The following is a 21,239-nucleotide window of genomic DNA, read 5'->3' on the forward strand; positions in this document are numbered from 1 at the left end:
TCTCACTTCTTGGCTGTTTTGGGTATTTGAAATCTCTTTGTGCCTGTCATTTTTATCACCTGTTTTATATTAACATTTCGTAATAGTTTTTACTGTTTGAACTGCTTGTTTTCTATCCTCCCGCCCTCCTGCTCACACAATTTTGTTCTCCTATTGAGGTACAATGTCATTACTCACTACTGCAGAACTACTAGCCATTAGGGCTAAACTGGACCGCAGTACAATTCCACCAGGAACTAATGAGACCTTAGATACTCTGTCTCTGTCAGATTCAAAGGGGGAAGTGTTGGAATATTTTTCTTACATGTTTATGGTATGTTTAAATTAAGTAATTCCTTTGTATAAAAACTGCTTCTCCATTAGAAACAATGAGTCCTAGGGAGTGGGCGGCATACAAATGTCATAAATAAATAAATAACAATACAGACACCACCATGGAGCATATTAGTGTAAAGGAAGATATATATCTTGCACTTAAAAAAACAAATCTGTTTTAGCTCTAGATAAAGAGACATTTATTTAGCTATAAATAAAGATGCATCTATTCTATCTGTAAATTAAGAAAATCTTTGTAATAATGCCATGCCATTGATAAAGTTTGGCTAAATTTTTAAACTTCAAAATCATATAGAAAGGGAAAGAAAAAGGAGGGCTATGCAGCCTTCCACCAGAAAGCAACTTGATAACTTTGGGTGAATAATTTATCTTTTGACTCTCCACTGATCGTCTGGACCTCCAGCTTGGCAAGGACTGTGAGAAAAGATGTTGTGACAGAACTTATGGTGTGCAAGTCAAACCAGTATGGTTGCTTAGCATGTTTTGCGGCTTAGCTCAGGTAACAACTTCAAAAATTACCAATCCATTTCCAGGCCCAATTCAAGACGAGGAGGAACTTTCTGACAGAGAGATCAACCAATGGAACAGAGGTTGTCTTTGGAAGTTGTGGGGCTTCATCACTTCAGATTTTCAAGAAGAGATTGGACTGCCATCTGTCAGAAATGGTGTAGGGTCTCCTGCTTGAGCAGGGGGTTGGACTAGATGACCTACAAGGTCCCTTCCAAGTCTGTTAATCTGTTAAATGTAAATAAAAATACATAATACCTCACACCGGGGAAGGCAGATGAGTAATGGGACTGATTAGATTATGGTTCAAGTGTTTTCTGCTGATCAATAGCTTCAAGTATCCTCCCTGCACTCTCTTCTTGTAACTCTTTCCCTCTGAGTGCTTTAAAGAGCACCAACAAGCAGAACACTATCCGGTGAGAGCTCTGCAGAGAGGTCATTGTGCTGCATTATGACTCTGTAAGCTTACAGGGTGATTAGGAAAAAAATTGTGCTTTGGAGTGTGCTCCTGCCTTTTGTTTACAGGCATCTGCATGGGCCTGAGGGGAGAAAAGTGGGGGGTGGTGAATTAAAAGGCACATTAACAACAAGCTGCTTTCATGAACTGATCAATAAATTTGTTCAGATTCATGTGGAAGCCCGGAACCAAAAGATGCTGTAATAAACCGGCAAGAGTGCTTGTACAAATATGAAAACACTCCTTGACTTGAAGAGGCAGAACATTATTTCCTGTAGAACAGGTCAAAGGAAGAGAGCACTGACTGCTCAATCAAGATTTCTACTTAACTGTTTGCTGGTAAACATGCACTCTTCCTTAGCTTTAAATATATATATATCTTGTGCTGAGTTTGTTAGGTGTTGCTGCCACCTATTGATTAGAGAGTTTATGTTATTTATTTTGCTATTTCTGGATGAAGTAAAGAAAACTGCAAGGTACAAGAATGAAATTGGGACAGTAATTGATCTTTTACATAATTTTTTATCTATACTTTCTTTTCAAGGACATATCCCATATGTAAGACAACTCAGCTAGCAGGATCAGTGAACGAAAAACCGAATGAAGAAGTTTATTCTTATTATTTCTATATAAAAAGAATTGAAATGAATTGGGGAAATGAAACAAGCAGATGAACTTAACTAACTGGTTAGTCCTCTAAAGCAGGGGTTCTCAACTTTTTCTTCCCCATGGACTTTCTTTAAATATCCTTTGTGGCCACGGACCATGGTCAAGGACCCCCAAGACTTAATCCAAGGTTTAAACCATAACATTTCTTCAAGCCTTCCTAGACCCTCTGTGACAACATTGCAGTCCTCCTTCCCAAGGATCCAGTGACCACAGGTTGAGAACCACTGCTCTAAAGAATTTAATTTAATTTTTCCCATTCTGGATGCTGCCTTAAAAAAAACACCAATATGTACTTAAATTAAAAATACCTAATTTGGCAAGATTACATTTTTCACTTGTTGATCAGAAAGGTTGGCAGTTCGAATCCCTAGCACCACATAAAGGAGTGAGCTCCTGTTACATGCCCCAGCTTCTGCCAACCTACCAGTTCAAAAGCTTGTAAAAATGCAAGTAGAAAAATAGGAACCACCTTTGGTGGGAAGGTAACAGTGCTCCATGTGCATTCGGCGTTTAGTCATTCCGGCCACATGACCACAGAGATGTCTTCAGACAGTGCTGGCTCTACGGCTTTGAAACACAGATGACCACCGCCCCCTAGAGTCAGGAACGACTAGCAGATATGTGCAAGGGGAACCTTTACCTTTATATTAACAAGCCTTACAAATCTTGTTCAGCCTGGCATTCCTGAGAATTACAGCCTCAGTAAATCAGGTGAAAGAAAATTGGCCTCTTTAATCATGTTTTAATAAATGCTTAGTGGCTGACAGTTTATCCTTCATAGGTATCTTATTACCTTAAATCCATTGTTCATTTCTTTAGCGCTGACTCCAGGTTTGGAACTCCCTTGACAGACATAGGCAGGGTCAGGAGGGGGTCTTACAATTGTTTTCATTTGGATGTGGCCAAGGCATATCGTGACTTTCAGTTATCAATTATCAATTATATGAATTAAACAGATTATTCAGATCAGAATCGAACGTTGAACCCTTCTGTTGTTCCTGTTGCCACTGATTTGGTCTTCTTCATATTTTACTTTTAGTGCCATTTTTTCACCATGCCCCTTGACGTTTTATTACTGAAGCTTGCAGATCCTTTGCAGTTTTCGCAAACAGAGTAGTGTCATTGACACAGCATCTTCCTCCAGTCTTAAAACCACGCTCATCTTCCAACCCAGCTTCCCTTAATATATATTCAGTATATATGGGTTCCCATTTTGCTAAGCACCTTCCACAAGTTAATATAATCCATATAATTAAAGGCCTTTCTATCCTCACTGAAGTAACTTCTTTTTGGTATTTTTTGAATTTTTTTAAAAATGTTGAGTAGTTCGGACAACCGGCAAATACCACCTCTGGCTAGTCCCAGGAGTGGGGTCGGAATGGAGATTTTGCAGTATCCTTTCCCTGGAGTGGGGTCGGAATGGAGATTTTGCAGTATCCTTTCCCTGGAGTGGGGTCGGAATGGAGATTTTGCAGTATCCTTTCCCTGGAGTGGGGTCGGAATGGAGATTTTGCAGTATCCTTTCCCTGGAGTGGGGTCGGAATGGAGATTTTGCAGTATCCTTTCCCTGGAGTGGGGTGGGAATGGGGATTTTGCAGTATCCTTCCCGTGCCACGCCTACCAAGGCACGCCCATAGAACCGGTAGTAAAAAAAGAAATGAATTTCACCACTGGTTCTATTTCAAATTGAACGCAATCATAAAACTTATCAAACTCCTCTTATTCTGCACCAGTGGTTGGAGCATAAATTTGGATGATCATCATACTAAAGGGTTATTTACAAAGTCTGCTTGATCACTGATTGTACAGTAGCCAAGTACTCTTCTTGGTACACCCTTCCAAACTATAGAGGCAACATGGTTTTCTTTTTTTTCACCTTCTAATGTCCTGAATAATAAATAGGGTAACCTTCTGACTGAAACTAACCCTCGCCAATCTCAATTCACTCATGCCTAAGATGTACATTTGTAGCAGTTTCCTTTTATCTTTTGCAATGCTGTGCTTTCCTGTGTTCCTGCATCTTATGTCCATGTTCCCATTATAATTTTGTTTTTTGTAGCTTTGGATTTTCTTTTCTTGTACAGCACCATCAGCAACTAGATGTCTTGAAGGCTTTGATCTAGTCATGTCATAAATGCCATTAGTACTTCAAAAGAAGCTCAGCTCTTCCTCAGTAACGTGTTGAAAAACAGCTGACTGGAGGGGCCCCGTTGTCCAGCACCGTATCATCAATCATGTTATATTTCCTATCAATTTGGTTTCCTTGATAAAAAAATGCAGGAATGGTTTACCAAGGCCTTCTCCTGTGCAGTATGAATCAGGGATGTGCAGTCAGAGGAGGCAAGGGAGGTAGGGCCTCATCAGTGTCATGATGAAAAGAAAAATTAAAAGGAAAAAGGCTAAGGTAGTTGCTGCCAGAGTCACAGTGGATGACTCTGCTTAGTGCTAACTGCAGTGGGAGGCGAGGGAACTACGTGCCTCCTTTGCATAAGGAATTTTTTGCCTTTTAACCCTTGTTCAGAGTTAAGCAAGGGTTAAAAGGTGAAAAATTCCTTATGCAAAGGAGGCACATGGTTCTCTCGCCTCCTGCTCTGGCAGCAGCAACTCTTGCCTAAGTTGCCTTTTTCTTTTTACATTTTAATCATGGTAGACAAGAGAAGAGTTGAAATCCTCTGACACAGCTGGAAAAGGTATGCGGGTCCGAGGGAGGGGGCAGGGGGGAGGAATTCAAAATTATTTGTAATTGTAATTTGTTTTATTATAAGTAATTTGTGTGTGTGTGTTTTACCCGCCTCTGCTGGTGCGCGGGCTGGCACTTTTTTATTTTTTATTTTTTAAAGCCATGCCGCCACCTCGCCATAGAATGGGACACGCCGGCTTCCGGCCATACAGCGGGTCCCTTTGTATGGCCAGGGCAACGGCATGCACTTTAAAGTGCCGGTGGACTGTATGGCCAGGCCCGGTGTGGCGGCATACACTTTAAAGTGCCAGCACGCCTCCCGCCCATAAAGCAGGACATGTTTCACTCTATGGCGGGGTGAGGCGGCATTCACTTTAAAGTGCCTGTGGGCTATATGGCCGGGCCTGGGGCGGCGGCATGCACTTTAAAGTGCCAGCATGCTTCCCGGCCATAAAGCAGGACATGTTTCGCTCTATGGCGGGGTGAGGCGGCATGCACTTTAAAGTGCCGGTAGGCTGTATGGCCAGGCCCGGGGCGGTGGCATGCACTTTAAAGTGCCACATGCCGGGCTGGGCGAGTCCCGGAAGACGGGCGGGATACGGCGCAGGCGTCCGGAGCCCTTTCTGTCACCGTCCCTGAGGAGCCACCGCCGCTGCCTCACTCCTCCTCGTCTTCACCGCACGTCACTGGTATGAATTGATGTGTTTGCCTGGTCACTAAAGGGATTATCTGCCTCTAACATCTTTTTATATTGCTGCTATCCAGTATAGGGGCCTGTTTGCTTTAACTGGATAGGATGACTTCATGCTTTGGGTCACTCTGATGGGTCACTCTGATGGCAATAGCAATAGCGTATAAACCTATATATACACCATAGTGCTTTGCAGTGCTCTCTGGGCAATTTGCAATGTCAGCATATTGCCCCAACAATATGAGTCCTCCTGCTGCAACCATCATAAATACATGCCAGTTGCCAAATGCACACATTTTGATCATGTGGGAATGCTGTGAAGCTTGTAGGTGTGAGTTGCAAATAACATTTTTCAGTGCTGTTGTAACTTTGAATGGGATTGCTAAACAAATGGTTGTAAGTTAAAGACTCCTACATAAATATACTTAGAAGAAGAGACTTGGGTAGTACCAGTACAATATATATTACTCAAGTGTGGTTGGAACTTTGCCCCTGCTTGAGCCACTCAACGCCTTATCTTGCTCAATGTAGGAAAATTCAACCACGGGTTGCTCTCCGCATTAGCCGTATCCTGCTATTAGACCCCAGAAGAATTCTTTAGGGTATGGCTGGGGGTAGGAGGAAGGTGTTTCCCCTTTTGTTATTTCTGGAAAGAGTGGGAACCATTGGGATTAGAAAATATCAACTATACCCAATTTTCAAACATTCAGCTTAAACTCTAAGGCTTATCTATATTGTATTGGGAGTGAGATGCGTTTATGGTATTACTGTATTTTTGGTGTATAAGACGCACCGGAATATAAGATGCACCAAGATTTTGAAGAGGCAAATTTTTTAAAAAAGTTTTTGCACTCTGCAGACCTCCCCAAAACAGCCCGTTTTTCGCGAAAACGGCCCTGGTTTTTTTCTTTTTAAAAAGGGGTATGAATAGCCTTTAGGAGGCTGGTAGAGTGCTCCTGGGGGCTGGGGGAGGGGCAAAATTGAGCAAAAAAACAGCCCGTTTTTTGCTCATTTCTGCCCTCCCCAGCCCCCAGGAGCAATCTATAAGCTTCCTAAAAGCTCTGCACGGCCATTTTGGTGAAGGAGCGGGGTTTTGGGAGGAAAAAAAATGCTGTATTCAGTGTATAAGATGCACCCAGATTTTCACCTTCTTTTTTGAGGGAAAAAGGTGCATCTTATACTCTGAAAAATACGGTATATCATGTAGTATCACATCTGCTAATAGCAAATTTAGAAAGAGCACTGCCAAAAACTGTCGAGACTTGTCCAGGAAGTTGCCAGGATTCAAAACTGTCTCACAAACATTTTTTAAAAAAGAAATCTGTAGTGACATAAGGAACGAGGAGACCATTGTAGCATCTGGTAACCTCCTAAGCCTTGAGGCCAGCTCCTCTGATTTTCTAGCTCCCTAGAATTGTTCAAGAGTAGGCTTTATTTGGACATGAAAGGCAACTGCAGCTTCTCTATAGATTACTAATACCTAACCTTTTTGTCCTTGTGTGCTGAAAGCACGCACACGCTCACGACAGCACGCATCCCCACACCCATAATACAATGCATGTGAGACCCCTCCCCCATGTGCCCCACCCCCTATGTATGCACATGTGACCCCCCCCATGACCCGTTTTGGACCCAGCAGACCTCCCTCAAATCTCCTGGGACCAAAAATGGGGCGGGAGGTGTCGCCATCCCCCTCCCATGCACCCCCCAGTGCATGCGTACACTGTTACAGGAGTTATGACAGCCTTGTATGTGGCTTTATTCCTCTCTAGCATTCCTCTCCATTGTTCAGTGATGCATTTCCTGCCTCTCTAGGATTTACCTCTATCTGTTCCTGTGAGGCACTTCCTGTTCCTGTTAGATGTTTTGTATAGTGTTTTGCAGAGACCTGAAAATCAGCTGGCCAGCAGGAGGCGCACATATGCTCGGTGGAGCTCAACTGGGGCGATGGCTTGCATGCCAGCAGAGGACTCTGCATGCCACCTGTGGCATGCGTGCCATAGGTTCGCCATCACGGCTATAGATTATTGTACTCAGAAGATGTGTGCTATTAGATACATCCACATCCAAGTGCAGTATACTTTTCCATATTCCACTAGGCTAGAGGGCCTGATGATGGCAGAGGCTGAATCTCAAGGAACAAGGGTGCAGATGAAAAATGCAAGCTAGGGCAAGGAACTTTATCCCTGAAGAAACAGAGTGATAATAGAAATTGATTCCGCATGTGATGCATTAACTTTCTTTTTCCTGACGTGTTTGGTGGACTGATTTAGCATGGAGCATGTTCAGTTAATTTCCAACTCCCGGAGAAGTGATTGTTGACAGCTGTGATTTAGGTCGCCTGCCAACCTGGCTTATTTTTCACACCATCACGCAATCTGCTAGAACAGGGAGAGGTAAAGAGATGAATAGAGAAGGGGAGAATATGGCCAGTGAGAAGAATTTTCCTCATGTTCTGATAGGGTAAGTTTGAGTTTCTCTCTTAGCGGCTCAGTTCTTTTATTTGTATACCTGCATGTATGAAAGAGCGTTAATGGAGAAGACAAAGGCAAATCTGACCAATTGAGCATGTAATGTAACGTGTGTGTGTGTATGCGTAAGTGTGTGCCTACAAAACTATTACTTGCAGTTTACCTGCAGTAGGTTCATCCCTTTCTTTGCCCTTCCATACCTTTGGTAGTTGCTGCATTTGTAAGGTCATATTTTACAGCTTTTACCTGTTGAAATATTAACAACACTCCCTATCAGGAGATCAGCAATTATGGGCTTCCCACCAACGAAGTATTTAACTAGGTTGCTTTGATAGCAGCTCTTAAATATTTGAACAAAGTTTTAAGTTCACCATCTAATCTCTAGAGCAAATGCAATAAAATAACTAGAGTTCAGGAGAGCAAAAAACACAAAATGACCTATTTTGCCCACCAGAGGGCATTAAGACAATACCTAAGAAGCACGAGACAAAAATTCAGGAAAAACTTAGAAAAAGGATGATTATTGTGGAAAATGTGTTACTATTCAATCTGGATGGAACAGATTTATGTCTAAATACACCTAAAAATGAAACAGATCTGGCATATGCAGATGCCTGTATTTTCCAGTCGTGCTCCAAAGGAAGACTTCACATCAAGACTATCTCTACACCTTCACTGAATATACAATACCCTAGGTAATCCAAACATGTTCAATGGAAATAGAATTTTGAGAGTTTCACACATATTTCAAATCTGCTAACGATTTCTGCAACACCTGCTGTACTAACTGATGTGTTCTTCCATGGTGGTGGTGTAAATCAGTATATTGTACAGGTATACAAGAACCCCTCAGTGTAAATGCTATTGCTGAAGAGAAGCTATGGCCATTATTGAAGCTCTGGCTAGATCTCTGAATTCAAGAAAATGTGAAGAAGACTCTAAAGAGGGAAGCCACTATTTATTTGAAGGCAAGTTCAAAGCAAAGTTCTCATCGTAACCATAAATGTGCTTCTCTAGAGTCTGTAAAATCCTTTTGAACCATGTAGAAACTCTCACTCAGTCTTGATCCACCAGCAAAGTTTCTGTCTACCACATCCAAACAAGACAGAATCACAAGAACCTGGTTTGTTTCATTGAACTAGGAACGACTACAATCTGTGCACCTGTCCGGAAGCCATTGGTAGTACATTTTAGCTTCTTAATCCCAAGAATGCCAAGAGCCTCAAACACTGTATTCCCTCCCATATAGAGTTGCACAAGAATGCTGATTGTTGTTAGCATTCCATCTGAGGAAATCAAATTTATTCAGTTTAAGCTTATGAGGAACTGCTTGTGGTCAGCGATTGAGGAGAATACTGCATGATGAATTCTTTGATCTTCCTCTCACTGAACAAGTTTTCAAAACAAATACATTACAATAAGGACATTGATGGTTTTACTGCCTTTCAGGGGAAAAAGTAAATACTTTGCATAGAGCCAGCAGAATTGTAATTGAACACCTTAACTGATAAAGATAAAGTGGTGGTTGGTAGAGGGGTTAAGTATTGTGACTTCTTATTTTTAGATTTTTATCCTGCTTTATTAAAAAAAATAACTAACTCAAGATGGTGTACATACCAATACTCCTTCCTCTTATTTTCCCCACAACACAAAGATGTGAGGTGGGTTGGGCTGGAAGAAAAGGACTTGCTCAAAGTCACCCCGCCGGTTTTTCATGCCTAAAGTGGAGGCTAGGATTTACAGTCTTGGTTTGTGGGCCAAGAGTTTAGCTACTAAACACCTTAACCAGTAACCAAACTGACTTTAAGGCAGAATTTTCAGCGATGGATCAGATGAAGACGTCATTATACCATTTCAGACAAAGGGCTACCCAATCTCTTCTTAAAAACCTTCAATGATGGAGCAGCCACAACTTCTGGACTCAGTCAATTAGCCACTGGTTAATTTTTTTAATTGTCAGGAAATTACTCATTAGTTCTAGATTGGTTCTCTCCTTGACTAATTTCCATCCATTGCTTCTTGTCCTACCCTCAGGTACTTTGGAGGCCATTTCTGCTTGTACATAAAGTACAAAGCTTTTACATGTACGAAGGCTTTTAACAAAGTATACCACAACCTACTTTTTGGAAAGATAGAAAAATGTGGGATAGATAGCATCATGACCAGATGGATTCGTAACTGACTGACAAACCACACTCAACTTGTAGTCCTCAATGGAACTACATCTACATGGAGGGAAGCAAACAGTGGGGTTCCCCAACGTTCCATCTTAGATCCAGGATTCTTCAACATTTTCAGAAATGATTTAGATGAGGGGATAGAAGGGGAACTCATCAAATTTGCAATTGACCCCAAACTTGCAGGAATAGCCAACTCCCCAGGCTCAAGACCCTGGGAAGGATCTTGACTAGACTAGAACACTGGGCCCTATCTAACAGACTGAAATTCAATGGTGAGAAACGTAAGATTTTACACTCAGGCAAGAAAAACTAAATGTATAGATACAGAATAGGTGATATCTGGTACAACAGCAGTAACTGAGAAGGATCTGAGAGTCCTAGTGGATAACCACTTAAATATGAGCCAGCAGTATGCTGTAGCTGTCAAAAAAAGCCAATGCATTCCTAGGCTGCATTAACAGAGAGATAGAATCAAGATCACGTGAAGTGCTTTTTAATGCCTTGGTAAGACCATACTCGGAATATTGCCTCTAGTTTTGGTCACCATGATATAAATAGATGTCAAGGCTCTAGAACGAGTGTACAGAAGAACAGCAAAGCTGATTAGGGGGCTGGAAGCTAAAACATTCTAGTACATCTAGTCTAATGAAAAGAAGGACTAGGGGTGATATGAAAGCAGTGTTCAAGTATTTGAGGGGTTGCCAAGAAAGGGGGGGGGGGTCAGCCTCTTCTCCAATCCATCTAAAGGCAGAATAAGAAGCTATGGATGAAAACTAATTAATGACAGAACTGCTCTAGAACTAATGAGAAGTTTCCTGACAATGAGAAAAATTAACCAGTGGATCAACTTGCCTTCAGAAGTTGTGGGTACTCCATCATTGGAGTCTTTAAGAAGAGATTGGGTAGCCATTTGTCTGAAATGGTATAAGACAAGGTATAGATGGTAAACTCCTGGCCCGTGGGGCAGATGCGTCATGCACTGGCCACACCCACGCCCAGTTTAGCAGATGGGAAAAAAGTTCTGATCTGTTATGTGACGCCGCCGTGAGGATGTGAGTTTGACAGCCCTGGTAGAGGGTTTCCTGCTTGAGCAGGGGGTGGATTAGAAGACCTCCAAGGTCCCTTCCAACTCTATTATTCTGTTAACTGAGGAATATGGAGCTATTGTGTACTATTTACACAATTAATTAATAAATTGACATTGATTGCCTTCTGGAACCCCTTCCCATTTGCAACTGAAGAGTTCGGGTCCTCTTTAAAGGCAAATGCTGTGGGCTGAACAGAGGACTTGCACAGGAAAAAAGGGTAGCAGATGTAGCTGGGCTGAGGACCATCTGAGGTCATCTACCATCTGCTACAGTACAAAGATATATGAGTTGCATAGAACAGTTGGTGAAGCCCTGGACATCAATCTCCTAGGTCTATGGGGAGCCCTGATTGTAAATCAAGCGAATAAACGCAAAAATGGAAGGACAATTTCAATGCAAACTCTATCCTCAGTGTGGGATAGACGGTCTTTGTGATAATGTAAAGTGTGAAGTAGATTTGTGAATTTTTGAACATATCTATCAGTTCATATTTTAATGTACTTTTAATTGTCTTGGTTTCTCATCACGAAATCCCAAGGGATGTAAGAATACTGTTGCATTTGTTCCTCAGAAAATGACCCCGTATTAGAAAAAACAAATAAGAATAATTAAAAGTGGGATGTGGGTGAACATATTTTGCACAGGTCTGGGTGTGCAAAATTCCCTTTTCTTGTAAGGCTGGGGATTCTCAAAGTTTACTAAGGTAAGCACACTATAGTTAATTTACTAAGTTAAGCACATTATGGTTAATCTCAACAGGGTTGGACATTTTATATTTTTACTTAATTGAAAATTCCTTTTGGATATGTGAGCGGTCTCTGGAAATAGCACACCTGTCTGAGTACCTAGAAGGGCTGTACTGTCAATCCTGATTTACAATGCAAGGCCAGGGGTGAAATTCAGCAGGTTCTGATCAGTTCTGGAGAACTGGTAGCGGAAATTTTGAGTAGTTTTGGAGAACCAGTAAATACCACCTCCATCTATTCTCAGCTGATCAGTCCCAGCTGATCGGGAGGAAATGGGGATTTTGCAGTAACCTCCCCCTGCTACGCCCACCAAGCCACACCCACTGTTAGGAATATAATCTAATGGTTGGGTTGGCAATATATAAATCATGTAACAATGCTATACCTGTTTCTTTAAATCATACTGTAAAATGTGATTGGTTGTTGTTTTCCTCAATCAGCCATAAGAGGGAGCCAGAACGACTGTTAGCTCTCTCTCTGTTTGTTAGATGCTGGGCTGATCTGATCTGAGTGCCGTGAGCTATTGTAAGTTTTGCAACTGTTAGCAAACTTTGTGTACTGGACTGATTATATGATACTGGACTATGTTATTTGGATTATCCCTTAACTGAAAGACATTGATGACTGACTGTCTTATCCATGTATGACTTGGACTGTTTGATGGACTCTGATACCTCTATTTCCACGAAAATAAAAGCCTATTTAAACTGCAGTGTCTCTGTATGCTGGTTTGTGTGTTCTCCAACACAACTCTCACAACGCTTCTCTGAAAGCACTCGCTCTCCCAATGGGGAGCTTACCTAACACCCACCAAACCGGTAGTAAACATTTTTGAATTTCACCACTGTGAAAGGCTAATAGGAAGACAGGAATGCGGATTCATTTTTATAAATTCACAAAAGAAGAGATTTTAGCTAAGTAGAGCAAAAATCCTTCCCCTTCCCCTTGGTTGTTCTATTTAGGTACTTTTCTTCTCAGACAAGCTCTTGTGCTGAAAGTATGTTTGTTCTGTAGGGGAAAAAAATAGGGGAAAAATCTAAAATGAAGCAAAAGCCCAGAGAACAATTCGGAATGAAAAATTACAGAGATGGAAGGAACCGTGGAGATCTTCTAGTCCATTGATGGCTAACCTTTTCGGCACCGAGTGCCCAAATCAGAACATGTGTATATGTGCATGCACCACAGTGCCAGAAACCCAAAGACCAGCTGGCAGGTGCACATGCACGCACTGGCCAGCTAATCTTTGGGTTTCCAGCATGCACATGCACACTGGCCAGCTAGTCTTTGCATGCACCGAGCACTGGAAACCCAAAGATCAGCTGGCCAGCGCATGCACGCCTGTTTTTTTGGCCATTTTCAGGGCTGGTTTTTGGGTCATTCTCAGGCCATTTTGGGGGCTTTTGGGGCTAGAAAATGACTGAAAAATGGCCTGAAAATGCCCAGAAAACAGCCTGGTTTTTGGCTTGTTTTGGGGCCATTTTCAGGCCGTTTTCCAGCCCTCCAGTTCCTGCGAAGACCAGCTGTGCATGTGCGTGCCGGAAACCAGAAGAACTGCTGGCAACGGCGTGTGTGCTCACAGAGAGGGCTCTGCATGCCACCTCTGGCACACGTGCCATAGGTTTGCCATCACAGTTCTAGTTCAACCCATCCGAATTATGTGTCCTTTTATTGTTAAAACATTTCTCATCCTAACGATGTTGTTAAATCTGAGGGATCCACTGCAGGAGGTTCTTGTTGTGACCGAGGCTTCCTGAGAGCATGAAGCAAACTCCTTGTCCCGACAAAAACCCCTTTAATTAATTTACTGTGAATTCTGCTCATTCACATCCAGCAAAGTCTTTCAAGGGAAGATTTACAGTGACAGACCTTATCTGGCTTGGAGAGCTGCCCAGACCGATATCGGCAAAACCTGGCAAGGAGTCTCCGGAGAGTCACAGGCCAATTAAGCAAAGTAATTGTCTCCTGCAAACTCCACTCCCCTTTCACTCCTCTTTTATTTCTTCTGGGAGGGGCCATTCATCCTACACCTGTGGCCTTACTCCCAAGTTGACCCCTGTTCTTTAGCTGTGTAGTCTGCACTTAAAGAACGTTGTCCCATCAAGATTGGTCTCTGGCCAAAGACATTGATAAACATAAGCACATTCAGAGAAAGACTATCAAGATGGCAAGATGACTGGAAATCAAATCCTACGAGGAACAGTTAAAAGACCTAGGCCGACCTTGTGGAAGAGAAGGCTCAGAGAGGATATGATATCTATCTTCAAATACTTGAAGGGCTGTCACATTGAAGAGAGAGTTTGGACTTACTCTCATTTGCTCCATAGAGAGTAAAATTGGAATTAATGGGATGGAACTTCAAGGATGTAGATATTAAGAACAACGTCTTGATAGTAAAAGCTGTCAATCAGTGGGACGGGTTACAGCATGGAACAGTTTCTTCCCCTTCACAGGAATTTTTCAAACAGAGCCTGGATAATTATCTATTGAGAATAGTGTAGTGCAGGGGTATCAAACTCGATTTCATTGAAAGCCGCATCAGGGTTGTGTTTCACCTTGGGGGGACTGGGGTGGGCATGGCCAGGGTGGGTGTGAGGTTTCAGAGCACCTGTGGTGGCCCGAGCACTCTGACAGTGAAAACAGGTTCCCAAGCTCTGTTTTCGGCTGCGACAATCTCCTGCAACCCGCTGCCAGGGAAAACGGAGCTAAGGAGTCCTCGCAAGCTTTGTTTTCAGCCGTGATGGCCTCCTGCAGCCCTCTGCCAGAGAAAAGAGAGAGAGCTCGGGGAGGGCTGCATATGGCTCTCCCGAGCTCTGTTTTCACTGACAGAGGCACTGTAGGCTGTTCCTTCACTGTTTCAGGGCAGCCTCGCGGGCCAGATCTAAGCACCCTGCAGGCCAGATGTGGCCCACGGGCCTTGAATTTAATATCCCTGGTGTATTGAATCCTGCATTGTGCAGGAGGTTGGACTATATGACCTCTCTGGATAGTTCCAACATAATAATTTTATGAAATACAAGTCAGGAAAGAGCATAGGATATCAGTTAATGGCCTATGTGCCATTGGATTCATAATCAATTTTTTAGGAATCTGAGTTTATTTTGGCCATGAAAAAAATTAAGATACTTTTCAGAAGACATGCTTGGTTTTTATAGAGGGGGACCACACCCAAGTATAGGTCAGCAAGGCATTTTTGGAAGGCTGATGGAGCAACAAAGATATTCAAGCGCCTCCAAACAATTCTTAGGTTGAGTGATTTTTTTGACCGAGCTACAGTAAATAAGAGAACTGGAATTCTCCCAGTGCCTTTCCTTTATATTTGAAGTGTTTCCAATGATATCTAATACGGGGCTGATGACAATAAAGAAACTGTTAGTATAACAACAATTCATTCTTCTTCAATGCGATGTGCATGAGAAATCTGTGGGTTCCCTCAAGGGGAATAACCGCAGGAATGAATGACTTCAGATATTTCCCTCCCCGCAACCTACTTGAACAACAGTTCTGATGGGAAATTACTGCTGGAGGAGACAAAATCCCTTTATGGATCTTAAGAACTTCATAAAAAAACTGGACTATGAGCATCTGTGTTCAACAACAAAGCACCATTTTTTAAATAATGTACGATTTAAAGGTAGCTTTCCCTACAGAGCAAGCTACTGCTCAGTCTTCTGTAGAGAATCGTGTTTCGCATGCATTTTATGTTATTATATCATACCTTCCCTTTTCTCTAAGGAACTCACAGGTGGACAGTTTGAAGCCTGCGAACCCTAATTGGCCCTTGTCTGCTGTTCTTTGAATCTTTGCAAAGCCCACTCTCAATCCTTCCTATTGCAGTTGATGAGCCTGCAGTTAGCTCTCAGAAACAGATGGCAATAAAGCGGCAACTATTTGGAGTAGGGGAGCTGGGAGGGAGGGAGGGAGGGGTATGAACTGTTCCCCCAGCAGTGGCAAGTTATGCAAGCATGCAAGTCCAGCCTTGAGAATCAAAATGGTTGGGCAGTCATGGTTTTCATTTCCCTTCCCATTTATTCTTATGATCCATGTTAGACATGCATATCATCACTATTAAACCATTGTACAGATCTGTGTGTTCTGACCTAGGCTTCCCCAAAAAGCACGAGGCAGAGTCCTGGTCCCGACAAAAACCCTTTTATTAAATGAATGTGAATTCCTCTCATTCACATTCAGCAAAGGCTTGGCAAACTGTCTTTCAGAGGAATATTTATGACTACAGACCTTATCTGTCTTGGAAAGCAGGGCGTGCAGTCAGGGGAGGCAGGGAGGCAGAGCCTCGCCACTGTCATCATGAAAAGAAAAAAAAATGTAAAAGGAAAAAGGCAAGAGCTGAGGTCAGGCTGAGCTAGTTGCTGCCAGAGTCAACATGGATGACTCTGCTTAGTGCTTAACTGTTTAAAAAAGCCTCTAAAAAGGGCCCTCTACACAGGAGGAGGCGGGAGAACAACGTGCCACATCTAGTCTGGCGTTTTATGATCACTCGAAGGAGCAGAGTTAAGCAAGGGTTAAAAGCCGAAAAATTCCTGACATAAATGAGGCATGTCGTTCTCCCGCCTCCTCCTGTAGAGGGTGCTTTTTTAGAGACTTTTTTAAACAGTTAAGCACTAAGCAGAGTCATCCATGGTGAGTCTGGCAGCAACTAGCTCAGCCTGACCTCAGCTCTTGCCTTTTTCCTTTTACATTGTTTTTCTTTTCATGATGGCAGGCAAGAGCAGAGTTGAAATCCTCTCTGAAACAGCTGGATGTGTGGGTCGGAGGGAGGGGGAGGAATTCAAACTTAATCCTCTTGGTGCGGGGCTTTGGGCAAAGGCTGGAGGGAAGTGCTCTCCCTCCCCAAGTGTAGTTTGATTGCAGGCCGAGCCACGTTGTCTTTTCAAACCTGTAATCAGTGAAGTTGGGCTGGATCCTTCCGGGACTGGGGGAAAGTGTGTGTGCTCTCCAGTATGGCTCTTTGACTGGCTTCCTGCCTCTTCCTGTGGTCTCCCTGACTCCCTCCAATCCAACTTTGTGTGTGTGTGTGTGTGTGTGTGTGTGTGTGTGCTTGTTTGAGAGAGAGTTTGTTTGAATGAGAGAGGGAAGGGGGTAGGAGAGGTAGTCCAATCCAACTTCTGTGTGTGTGTGTGTGTGTGCGCGCGCGCGTGTGTGTGTGCATGTTTGAGAGGAGGGGAGGGAGGGAGAGAGGGAGGAAGGAAGGAGGGGAAGGGAGAAGAAAAAGAATGAAGGAAACTTATTTAGCAAAGGAGGAAAACAAATGCTGTCACTTTAAATCGGAACTGAGCATGCCTGGCTGTGGAATTCTGGGAGTTGAAGTCCACAAGTCTAAAAAAATTGCTGCCTCACCAGCCATAAACCTCACTGCACGTCACTGTTGAAAGCTGCCATGTAAACATTTTCCAAATGAGGTGCTGTGCAAGGAAAGACTGGGCACAGAGTCTCTGAGATTCATGGACAGAACTTCACAACTCCTGAAACGAATTTAACGAATGAATGAACAAATTGTTTCCTGAAAAAGCCCATTCCCCTTTCACTCCTCTTTTATTTCCTATGGGAGGGGCCATTCACCGTCCACCTATGACTTTACTCCTAAGTCTAACCTGATTTCTGAGTTGTACTATTCTTCTGGCACTTCTGTGCATGCGCACACTGGGAACAGAGCTGGCTGGCTGAGGAATTCTGGGAGTTGAAGTCCACAAGTCGTAAAGTTACCAAGATTGAAGGCCCCTGCTTTAATAAGCACCAGAGAGAGGTAAAACTTACACAAAATCTACTATAAATCAGGATCTGGCCAGAGGTGGATTCTTACCTGTTCAGACCGGTTCAGCTGAACCGGTAGTAACTTGGCGGCCTGTTCCAGTGACCAATGCCTGCTGTGCCCCAGAACTGGTTCTCCTTTGGGGCCATCTTGTTTTTCAGTTCTGCGCATGTGCAGAACAATTTTCAGTGGAAAATTTTTATTTTTTACAGTTTTGTGCATGCGCAGACCTTTTTATTTGCAAATGCACACGTGCGCGTAGCAAAAGTTTTGAGGCATCAAAGTGGCAGCAATGCCAGCAGCAACCCACCCCTGGATCTGGCATGATATGATAGGAAAAAATGAGCTGTCCCTCCAGGATTGGGATTAGGGTTCTTCACACATGCCTCACCTGGCCTAGAAGTAGGGTTACCACCTATTCTTTTGAGCAGGGCTCCTCTGCATTAAAATACAGAAATGTTTTGAAATATATAGATCGAGCTGCCACCTCCCCCACTCCTTCTTCTTCTTTTAACTTTAATCGCTCCTTTGCAAACCTCAAGAGAAATAACTTGACTGGTCAGCCAATTTACAGTATTTATTTTTTTAGGCTATTAACTCTTTTCCATTTAACTGATTATCATACATATTACATTTTTTCCTCCAGCACAGATGATGGTACGGTGCTTTTCAATCAAGGCGGTTGCTTCTCTGAACAATTCAACACAAATAATTCATTGCTGGGGAAATCCTCTCCCACACATTGCTTAAATTGGAATCTGGAGAGGCCCACGAGTCTTTCACGCAAACATAAGTGGAGGTCTGAGTCATGTTTGATAAGTGGACAGAGCCAAGAAATGTCCTTTAAAAAAACAACCATGGACAACAAATACAATGATAGAATATGCAGGTCAATTGTGCTGGCTGATATTTTCAAGATCAGATCGCATCCATCTGTGGAGAACTAGTTTGCCAAGCCAGAGGTGGATCTTTAGAATTACCCTTAGAAGGTAAATATTGAGACATTAAATAGTTAAGAAATGGACATTTTCTGCATATAAGTAAAGAGAAAGAATCAAAAATCAGGAAAGAAAGGTTTTTAGTGCTGATATCTGATGCTAACATCTCTATCAAGTAATGATTTAATTTTAAGCATGAAAAAAGTCACTCAGCAGATTGTGTAGATATCATGTAAAGGCAACTCACACCCTCCATAATTGTAATACTAATTATAGCCAAAATATCCTGTAATAAGCCACCCTAGGTGAACTGAGGCACCTAAATGCAATTGGAGGACAATCAACCCTAACCTATTATTTACAACTGTTTCACCACCTTCCAACACAAAACTGAGATTAGATCTAGATGCAAAACATTTTAGATGTATGTCCTAATCTTGATGTCCTCTAAATATTTTGCAGCATAACTCCCACAACTCCCTACTATTGATCATGTTGGCTGGGACTGATGGAGCTTTACATACGGAGGCATCTTATGTTGCCTACTCATTTAATTCCCTAACTCTAATTACTAAACAGAACCTTTGGGCGGTATGATGCCATTCAAAACCCATGTATTGTTTAATTGAATCTCGTACATATTAGATTTGAGCAGAAATAAAGCCAGATAGTATCTAGATGTTTGTTGCAAGGTATTTCTGTCCCTGAGGGAGGAGGTTTGACTATAGCGACTTTTCCAACCCTGTCAATATGGCAAAATCAATCTTAACGTTGGTACAATCTATTCTTAGCAAAAGTGCTTTTTCATAATGACCAATTTTCTGTCCTGCCTTTCCCATATAGTGTTACTTCACATCCATCTTGTAGAAAAGTTCTGAGAAGGTCAAAAACTTGATTATGTTTTGTAACTTTTTCAGTTAATCCTCAGAAAGGGAGTATTCTACCAACTAGCCAGCAGCTTAGCTCTCAGCAAAACTAAGGTTTCTCCCCATAGCTGATACTACAGAAACTAGGTAATCATCACTCACCATAGTAAAATCTTCAGGCCTGCAAATTTCCCCACGGTATCTACAAGTCAGCATCATATCCTCCAGCTGATGGCTGCTGCGGTCATAAAAGTTAAGCAGATTGAGGGGCTCCTCGGGCACTTCAAAGCTAGGGGTAGCCAGTGGGAAGCCTGCTTCCAGATAGGTACCCACGTCATAGCCCAAAAGCGGTGAAATATAAGACAAGTAATCGTAGGTGAGCTGAGATACTCGGATGTGATTGATGTTGCAGAAAGTGACAGCAGGGAAAGTCAGCTGTGGACTCTCCTGCTCATCCAGCTGCGTAATATGATGATATTCCAGATAGTAAAAAATTCGCCCAGCTACCTGGGATAAGAAAATGGACAGAGAGATCAGGAATGCGCCTGCCCAGAGGGTCTGGCGGATTCCAAATCCATTCCCTATGAAGATATGGTTGGCACCATGCAAGGTGCAGCTATTGGCAAAGGCTGCCAGATTTGGGGTTGTACCTTCATCTTCCTCCCCTAGTTCTTCCTCTTTGGAGTCCTTCTCTGAGTCTTCTGGATTGTGCTGGTCATAAAGAGATTTGTCGTGATTACTTCCAGGAGGGCTCTTGATAGTGTGTTTCTTTTTGCTGGAGGAGAAGGAGATGGTGCAGAATATCTGGATCGGCATTCTGTCCTTTCTTGCCAAGTTTCTTCCAATAGCCCCTTTCCTGGCTGGCTATTAACAGGACTCCCCCAGGATTTCTTAATGCTGGAGGTCAAAGGTGAATCATTCGGGAAAGGGAAGGAACAGAAAGTAGCCGAAGTAAGTTTGGGAGATGCCAGAAGGAGGTGAGAAAAGAAGAAACAAGACTGGAATTACGATGCCAACCTAAGAAAACAAGATGGATCCAAAACCGAGAGAATTTGGAAGACGGTCTGTTGCAAGGAGTCGCAGGAGGAGCTGATGACCATCTACTCCAAGGAAGCTTTGTGGAATCTCAAACTCTTCCCAAACCCCTCCAGATCCGGCACACGTGGAAGCAAAGATCTTGGAAAGCTTCAGTTCCTCTGACCTTCTGCTCCAAAGTTGGGAGTCCGTGGCTGTGCTGGATCGAGTAACCGTTCCCAGTCAATTCTAGAAGACCAGCCTGGGTATTAGTGTACAGCCTACAGCAGCACAGAAGTCTGACCCAGGCGCCTTGGACAGGGCCTGTTTAATAATTCATCGGCTTCCTTGGTTTCTGTGTTGGGCTGGGAGGGGAGATGCTGAGGGAAGGACAAGCATCTCTCCTTCTCACCACCTCCGCCTCTTCCCTCCCCCCCCACAACTCAGTGCCTACCGAAGCCAGCCCCCCTCCCCCGCTGAACTGTTTCCTGCACCCAGCATGTGGCTGCAAAGTTCCAACCTCTTGCAGCCTTTGTGTATAGCTGGACTGAAAGGATACAGGAATCTCTAAACAAAACTGCCCTTCCGATTTAAATCATGCGTGATCGCCAAGATGGTCAAACTCTATGTTTTATCCTGGAAGTTCTACATGGCTGTTTTCTGGACAGAGATGCCCTGAGACTCAGGATTGTTTGAACCTCTTCAGGCTGCAATTCACAGAAATAAAGTTGCCTTGAACGGGTGACCTTAGGAATTTTATTACGTTCATAATTCAAACCAAAAGTTGCGCTACCGGAATTCCCCAGAAAAAACCCTTTCCAGAACTATC

The 21,239-nt window shown here is 43.0% G+C and overlaps 1 protein-coding gene across 2 annotated transcripts in view; it reads right to left on the minus strand.

Annotated features, from left to right (window-relative positions):
* Positions 1-21,239, minus strand: part of ASIC1 (acid sensing ion channel subunit 1) — a 233,987-nt gene that overhangs the window by 41,170 nt on the left and 171,578 nt on the right. The window contains exon 1 of one of the 2 annotated variants that reach the window (XM_087710377.1): positions 19,559-20,263. The exons of the other annotated variant lie outside the window; for it this stretch is intronic. Coding sequence (XP_087566503.1) covers positions 19,559-20,212 — 654 coding nt within the window. The 5' untranslated portion in view covers positions 20,213-20,263. Of the gene's footprint in view, positions 1-19,558; positions 20,264-21,239 lie in introns of those variants that run through there. 2 annotated transcript variants of the gene reach the window in all.

This window comes from Thamnophis sirtalis, unplaced genomic scaffold, assembly GCF_051295495.1.
Source record: "Thamnophis sirtalis isolate CommonGarterSnake01/CBP01778 unplaced genomic scaffold, rThaSir2_p1.2 scaffold_3, whole genome shotgun sequence".
NCBI lineage: Eukaryota > Metazoa > Chordata > Lepidosauria > Squamata > Natricidae > Thamnophis > Thamnophis sirtalis.